The sequence below is a fragment of the Ascaphus truei genome (genome assembly GCF_040206685.1).
Source record: "Ascaphus truei isolate aAscTru1 chromosome 16 unlocalized genomic scaffold, aAscTru1.hap1 SUPER_16_unloc_1, whole genome shotgun sequence".
NCBI lineage: Eukaryota > Metazoa > Chordata > Amphibia > Anura > Ascaphidae > Ascaphus > Ascaphus truei.
The window spans coordinates 378,390-386,657 of record NW_027453855.1 but is presented as its reverse complement, the minus strand read 5'-3'; the positions used below and the strand labels follow the sequence as shown (position 1 = coordinate 386,657).

At 49.8% G+C, this 8,268-nt stretch overlaps 2 protein-coding genes across 4 annotated transcripts in view; both read right to left on the bottom strand.

The window, feature by feature from the left end:
- OGT (O-linked N-acetylglucosamine (GlcNAc) transferase) overlaps positions 1-2,616 on the bottom strand; it is a 61,999-nt gene extending 59,383 nt beyond the window's left edge. The window contains 1 exon segment of the mRNA XM_075580852.1: positions 2,331-2,616. Coding sequence (XP_075436967.1) covers positions 2,331-2,367 — 37 coding nt within the window. The 5' untranslated portion in view covers positions 2,368-2,616.
- A 678-nt stretch (positions 2,617-3,294) lies between these two features.
- The window catches only part of TAF1 (TATA-box binding protein associated factor 1), a 57,477-nt gene continuing 52,503 nt past the window's right edge, over positions 3,295-8,268 (bottom strand). For 2 of the 3 annotated variants that reach the window (XM_075580850.1, XM_075580849.1), the window contains exons 37-40: positions 7,882-7,980; positions 7,016-7,163; positions 6,302-6,476; positions 3,295-3,982 (exon numbers count right to left, since the gene is read on the bottom strand). In XM_075580850.1, coding sequence (XP_075436965.1) covers positions 3,766-3,982; positions 6,302-6,476; positions 7,016-7,163; positions 7,882-7,980 — 639 coding nt within the window. In that variant the 3' untranslated portion in view covers positions 3,295-3,765. The other variant, XM_075580851.1, reaches the window with a different exon arrangement.

The following is an 8,268-nucleotide window of genomic DNA, read 5'->3' as shown; positions in this document are numbered from 1 at the left end:
GGGGGAGGAGGGAAGGGAAGGAAAGGGGGGGGGGGGGGGAAGTTGACATAATTTATGTATCCGGCGGCCACTTGCTCCCCCGTCCACCCGTTGTCTCGGCTGGCCGTCTGTCCGCTCTCCAAGCATGAGCGCACTCAGCGCCAGCGGGGACAAAGCCTGACATCATCAACATTGTCTAAACCTCATACATAAACCTTGGCCCCTTGCAGTCACACTTACCATAACGTCCTTCTACTGTCTCTGTACATTCTTCCTACCAACAAATTAGATTGTAAGCTCTTCGGAGAAGGGACTCCTTTTCCTAAATGTTACTTTTATGTCTGAAGCACCTCTCCCCTTTGTGTTATTTATATTATTTATATGATTGTCACGTATATTACTGCTGTCAAGCGCTATAAACATTAATGGCGCTATATAAATAAAAGACATACATACAATACACACCAGCCAACATCCTGCTGCCCCTCACTGCCCTGTTATACAACTCCCTATATACCCCAACATCCTGCTGCCCCCTCACTGCCCTGTTATACAACTCCCTATATACCCCAACATCCTGCTGCCCCCTCACTGCCCTGTTATACAACTCCCTATACACCCCAACATCCTGCTGCCCCCTCACTGTCCTGTTATACCAATTCCTATGCACCCCAACACCCTGCTGCCCCCTCACTGTCCTGTTATACCCCTCCCTATACACCCCAATATCCTGTTGCCTCCTCACTGTCCTGTTATATCCTTCCCTATTCACCCTAACACCCTGCTGGTCCCTTACTGCCCTGTTTAACCCTCCATATACACCCCAACACCCTGTTGCCTCCTCACTACCCTGTTATACCCTTCCCTATACACCCCAACATCCTGCTGCCCCGTTATATCCCTCCCTATACACCCCAACATCATGCTGCCCCCTCACTGCCCCGTTATACCCCTCCCTATACACCCCAACATCCTGCTGCCCCGATACCCCTCCCTATACACCCCAACATCATGCTGCCCCCTCACTGCCCCGTTATACCCCTCCCTATACACCCCAACATCATGCTGCCCCCTCACTGCCCCGTTATACCCCTCCCTATACACCCCAACATCATGCTGCCCCCTCACTGCCCCGTTATACCCCTCCCTATACACCCCAACATCCTACTGCCCCCTCACTGCCCCTCCCTATACACCCCAACATCATGCTGCCCCCTCACTGCCCCGTTATACCCCTCCCTATACACCCCAACATCATGCTGCCCCCTCACTGCCCCGTTATACCCCTCCCTATACACCCCAACATCCTACTGCCCCCTCACTGCCCCGTTATACCCCTCCCTATACACCCCAACATCATGCTGCCCCCTCACTGCCCCGTTATACCGCTCCCTATACACCCCAACATCCTGCTGCCCCCTCACTGCCCCGTTATACCGCTCCCTATACACCCCAACATCATGCTGCCCCCTCACTGCCCCGTTATACCCCTCCCTATACACCCCAACATCATGCTGCCCCCTCACTGCCCCGTTATACCCCTCCCTATACACCCCAACATCCTACTGCCCCCTCACTGCCCCTCCCTATACACCCCAACATCATGCTGCCCCCTCACTGCCCCGTTATACCCCTCCCTATACACCCCAACATCATGCTGCCCCCTCACTGCCCCGTTATACCCCTCCCTATACACCCCAACATCCTACTGCCCCCTCACTGCCCCGTTATACCCCTCCCTATACACCCCAACATCATGCTGCCCCCTCACTGCCCCGTTATACCGCTCCCTATACACCCCAACATCATGCTGCCCCCTCACTGCCCCGTTATACCCCTCCCTATACACCCCATCATGCTGCCCCCTCACACCCCTCCCTATACACCCCAACATCCTGCTGCCCCCTCACTGCCCCGTTATACCGCTCCCTATACACCCCAACATCCTGTTGCCCTCCTCGTCCTGTTATTGCCCTCCCTATACACCCCAACATCCTGCTGCCCCCTCACTGCCCCGTTATACCGCTCCCTATACACCCCAACATCATGCTGCCCCCTCACTGCCCCGTTATACCCCTCCCTATACACCCCAACATCCTGTTGCCCTCCTCGTCCTGTTATTGCCCTCCCTATACACCCCAACATCCTGCTGCCCCCTCACTGCCCCGTTATACCGCTCCCTATACACCCCAACATCATGCTGCACCCTCACTGCCCCGTTATACCGCTCCCTATACACCCCAACACCCTCCTCACCCGCTCTCGGTTATCAGGTCCCGGGGTGGAGCGCAGTATTTTGGGAACTCCCGCCCCGATCCCCGGTTTTGCGCTGGGCCCCGGGTCTCTCCTACCTGTGCTATCGGCCACGCTGCCCACAGATGACGCCATATCGGTCCCGGAGAGTCGGTTCGTACGGTCGGTTATCTGACAACGAGTCCCACTGCGGCCTCTGACCGCCTCACTGCGCAATGGTACTGGTCAGTAAAGCCGGATCTCTTTCTGAGCAAAGTAGTTCCTGGTCTGACCCGCTCAACCGACTTCACCGGGAGAATCACTTACTCGATATTCGTCATAAACTCGCTGGACTCAGCCCACATTTAGGTCCAACCCTCTGAGAAGCGAATTGATACCTGTAAGTGGTCAGTAAAATCTCCACAGAAAATGCGCAAAGTATCCTTCCGCGCAGTGCAATGCGACAAACACTGGCGGCCGCGCATGCGCGCGGCCTCAGCATGGCGGCGGGTCCCGAGTCAGTGAGAAGTGCTCAGTGCTGGCAGCTGTGGCACCGGCCGCCATGTTTGATTTGGGGCTTTGGTCGGTGAAACCAGGCGGCCTAGGTCCGAGCCGGCACACGTGGCGGCACCGAGCGGGGCAGATAGAGACCGTGTCCCATTGCAATCCCCCTGTAGCACTACAGCGCAATATACCCCACTCATTAAGGGAATAATGGCTCACTAATGCAGTTTCTTCCCGAAGTATCCATGATAATTTGTCACAATTTCTATACAATATTTCTAGAGCCACCATTATAACATTAGATGTGGTGATGCACCTCTTGTAAGCCTTGTATATTAGCAGTAACAATAGTTATAAATAGTAAAAAAGCTATATAAACAGGCACAACCTACCAATTAGATTGTAAGCTCCTCTGGGCAGGGACTCCTCTTCCTTAATGTTACTTTTATGTGTGAAGCGCTTATTCCCATGACCTGTTATTTATATTAGCTGTTGTTTATTTGATTACCCCGTGTATTACTACTGTGAAGCGCTATGTACATTAATGGCGCTATATAAAAAGACATACAATACAACGTATAACAGTTTCATCAACGTTTCTTTTTATATAAAAGACAACCTGGGAAATTATGTTTTATTGTTTAATAAAACCTTAGCCAAGTTAGGCAAATATTTACATGGTGAGAATTCCCAAATATACAATAATGATCTGCGTTGTGAACAGAAATATGATACAAAGCCTCTCCAGGCTTACAAAGCCAGCCGCGTTTATTATTTATACTTCATTTATCAACTCCCACCCAGAGAGCAAAGACAACACATCATTACCAATCTTCTGAAATCCCAGTGACGGGGTGTCATGTGGCAGCCGGCCATGCTGCCGGTGCAGCCTTACATCATTTGTCTGTTACGGTGGCATTAAACCACCTGTAACATTACCATGAAAAACAAAAGCCAGGTACAGTCACCTAACCCAGTACAGTAGACACCCAGTTAGGTTAATTTACATCTAACTAGTCTGGCATAGGCCTAGCACTAAACACTTCATTGTTATTCATTGTCAGAGTCTATGTCACTGTCTCCACCAATGGAACGAAACTCTTCACTGTCTTCATCTTCAGATAACTGCACTTGGCTGAGTACACTGGGTCCATGACGCTCTTCTTCCTCATCATCCTCTTCCTCCGAGAGCTCGTACCCTCCCATACTGCTGAAGCTGGTGTCTCTAGTGTTGGACTTGGGATCTGGCTCTTCATAGCTCTCATAACTACAAAATATACAAACCAGGCTGTTAAGAGGTCCTTGGCATAAGCAAGTCTCAGAACTAGGAAATACTACAGGGGATATATTTAGAACCGGGGGGGAGGGGGGGGAGGAGAGAAACTAAAATCAAAATGTATTTCCCTTAAAAGAGATGATACCCTACAAACTGGTGCACTCACTTTCAAATAGAAAAGATGAAAAAGAGAGATTTTTATTCTTACATAGAAAAAAAGATTGTTAAAATGTCATACCAGAAGTAGGATATAGTGACGAGAACTATTACAATTAGACTTGGATGTGTTTATAGAAACTTTATTAGCATAGTCTTTGATACGCGCACACGCTATAGTGCAGTACAAAGTCCAATACAAAAATCCACTTAGATATAGCAGTATTTAGTACACCAAGATAGAATGTTCCTTTTAGGCACACTACATATTTCATTAACTTTCATAGGAAAGTCCACATATAGATAATATTTGAATAAAAACAAGTCTGTCATATCCCTGTGTGCGGAGTCTTTCATTGAATAAAGAATTTTTAAATACTGGTTTTAAAAATTAGTCAACTTATCCAGCCTCCTTCCTGCCACTGTCAGCCGTGTATGTCATAGGGGCTTCCTCCGAGCAGGGCTCCCCTCTCCTCCTTCCTGCCACTGTCAGCCGTGTATGTCATAGGGGCTTCCTCCGAGCAGTGCTCCCCTCTCCTCCTTCCTGCCACTGTCAGCCGTGTATATCATAGGGGCTTCCTCCGAGCAGGGCTCCCCTCTCCTCCTTCCTGCCACTGTCAGCCGTGTATGTCATAGGGGCTTCCTCCGAGCAGGGCTCCCCTCTCCTCCTTCCTGCCACTGTCAGCCGTGTATGTCATAGGGGCTTCCTCCGAGCAGTGCTCCCCTCTCCTCCTTCCTGCCACTGTCAGCCGTGTATGTCATAGGGGCTTCCTCCGAGCAGGGCTCCCCTCTCCTCCTTCCTGCCACTGTCAGCCGTGTATATCATAGGGGCTTCCTCCGAGCAGGGTTCCCCTCTCATCCTTCCTGCCACTGTCAGCCGTGTATGTCATAGGGGCTTCCTCCGAGCAGGGCTCCCCTCTCCTCCTTCCTGCCACTGTCAGCCGTGTATGTCATAGGGGCTTCCTCCGAGCAGGGCTCCCCTCTCCTCCTTCCTGCCACTGTCAGCCGTGTATATCATAGGGGCTTCCTCCGAGCAGGGCTCCCCTCTCCTCCTTCCTGCCACTGTCAGCCGTGTATGTCATAGGGGCTTCCTCCGAGCAGGGCTCCCCTCTCCTCCTTCCTGCCACTGTCAGCCGTGTATGTCATAGGGGCTTCCTCCGAGCAGGGCTCCCCTCTCCTCCTTCCTGCCACTGTCAGCCGTGTATATCATAGGGGCTTCCTCCGAGCAGGGCTCCCCTCTCCTCCTTCCTGCCACTGTCAGCCGTGTATGTCATAGGGGCTTCCTCCGAGCAGGGCTCCCCTCTCCTCCTTCCTGCCACTGTCAGCCGTGTATATCATAGGGGCTTCCTCCGAGCAGGGCTCCCCTCTCCTCCTTCCTGCCACTGTCAGCCGTGTATGTCATAGGGGCTTCCTCCGAGCAGGGCTCCCCTCTCCTCCTTCCTGCCACTGTCAGCCGTGTATGTCATAGGGGCTTCCTCCGAGCAGGGCTCCCCTCTCTGTAGAGACTGCACTGTCAGCCGTGTATGTCATAGGGGCTTCCTCCGAGCAGGGCTCCCCTCTCTGTAGAGACTGCACTGTCAGCCGTGTATGTCATAGGGGCTTCCTCCGAGCAGGGCTCCCCTCTCTGTAGAGACTGCACTGTGCACCGGATGCCAGTGTAAGGGCATTACCTGCAGTGAATTCCTGCTATCACATCCACATGGGACATTCTCAGAAGGTATCCCTGAGTGTTCACAGATCATACTACCTCTGTGCCATAGAGTTTGGGTAGGTGGAAAGGAGGAGAAAGAGACTGGAAGCTGAAATTTCAACTAAATGGCCACAATCTGCACAAACCAAGTCGTCATCCCCAGATTACATGATACAGAACTACTCTGTGCAGTTCTGCCTGAGACAATTGCCAGGTTACTCATGATTCCAAGCTATTTAAATGCTTCATTCAGGTGTTTTTTCCCCATTAAACTTGAATATGGGGAGACACAGAAAAGGGGTAAAGTTAATATAAGTAGAAGTCCCCAAGTTAAAAAAAAGGTTTCAGCCTTAAAATAGTGGAGGAGAGGAGCCCTGAGCAAAGGCAGTAAGGAGATGGACCTGAGCAGAGCCCAAGTGGAAAGGGAGACCAGAGCTGAGGTGCAAGGGCCACAATTCTATTACCTGACATTACTGTCCTCCATGGCATGCAAAGTCTCCGTGCCTTCCCCGTAAGACATCATACTCTCTTCATTCTCCATCCCCATCATAGTATTCTCCTGCATCATATGGGGCTGTTTGGGTCTTATTCCTCCAGACTCAATGTCCGAGTCACTGCCACTCTCACTAAGCTGGATGGCTGCACAGAAAAGTAGGTGCTTTCATTAGGAACAATGTTGGACTTTCCAATAAAATGCCCCAAAGCACCCTTTGATTATGTTTGTTTTCAAATGCCTCATAGCATTGATGATTATAAACCTAAGCAAAAAAAAAGTGAAGTCTTTCCAATTAAGATCTATAAAAAGATTTCTGGAGCGTTCATTTTGAAAGCAATGTTTAAACAGGTTAGCCTTGGTCTCAGCAACTATACTTTACATAGCAGAAGGAAACCAGCGCCTGGATTGTGCATGATGCCTCCAACAACTGTACCAACAGGATTAGATTTGAATGATGCTGGGCACAAATATACAGCACATATAGAATGTATATATAGACATGTATGAAATGCTCCTGTTTAACATTTATATCACCAACAACTGCACTGAATCTGTCTTCTAAAAAATAATACAGCAGCTGATACTCATTGGTCACATCAAGTACTCTGTATCATAGCAGCTTCACCACTGTGTATCCAATCACATGAGCCAGTGTGTGGTATAGCCTGAAGAAATTACTCACAGGAAAAGGGATTATCTCCTTCCTCGTCACTCCCATCATCATCATCATCTTCTCCATCCGACATGAGCAAATCCTCATAGAGGACACTGGCCTGGGGATGCTGCACAGAGCTCCCATCCTCCTCAGCCAGATCTCCATATTCTGCTTCCTGATTTACAGATATAACAGGTAAGTGTAGAAAAAAATGAGGAATGAACCCCAAACACTGATGCTGCAACCATGGCTAGATAAATATATAGGACAATCCTTTATTCCATAGATCACTGAGATTTAAAACAACGTGGACGTGGGCTGAATAACTAGATATCCACTTGAAATCATCCAAAATGTGATCGGCTCACTCAGGAATAGGGGATAGTATGCAGGATGGAGATACGAAAAGACGCGTTAAGATAACGTGTCTCAGGGTAAATCATTAAATCCAGCAGCTGCTGCCCTCACCAACACCCTGTGTCCCACAGAAGAAAATCAGCTGGCAAGTACTCACAGTATAAGCCAATGGACTGCTGGGTGATGCTGATGTATGTACAGCGACGCTCAAGTGCCACGTTGTATCAGCGTGCTCCTGCCGGTTAGTTGGTATGGAAGAAAAAAGTAGCTTTTGCCGGTCACAGCCCTCAATGAACCAAGCGCAATTAGTTCAAGTAGAAAAACATTTAATCAAAAATAGACATCCGCAAAGGTGAAAAAACTCTATAGAGTTTTTTCACCTTTGCGGATCTCTATTTTTATTTAAATAAATGTTTTTCTACTTGAACTAATTGCGCTTGGTTCATTGAGGGCTGTGACCGCCAAAAGCTACCTTTTTCTTCCATAACAGGTAAGTGAAATGCAGGATGAATACCTCCCTCCTAAGAGACACTCACCGGGGCTGGAGTCTTGGGCCTCCCATCTCCCTCCTCCTCAAATCCTTCTATATCAACATCAGAATCGTCCTCCCCCAGGCGGCCCCTTTCTAATCGCATCTGTGGCGAAAATGAAGATATTATCAACAGTATTATCTAATCAGGAGAGCGGGTGTATCTTGTACAGCGCTCAGACCACAGCGTCAGGGACATATTTGCAAAAGATCACTGAGGCACAGGAGAGTACCCGGTGACCCCACGCATTACTCCCGCTCAGAGTACCCGGTGACCCCACGCATCACTCCCGCTCAGAGTACCCGGTGACCCCACGCATTACTCCCGCTCAGAGTACCCGGTGACCCCACGCATCACTCCCGCTCAGAGTACCCGGTGACCCCACGCATTACT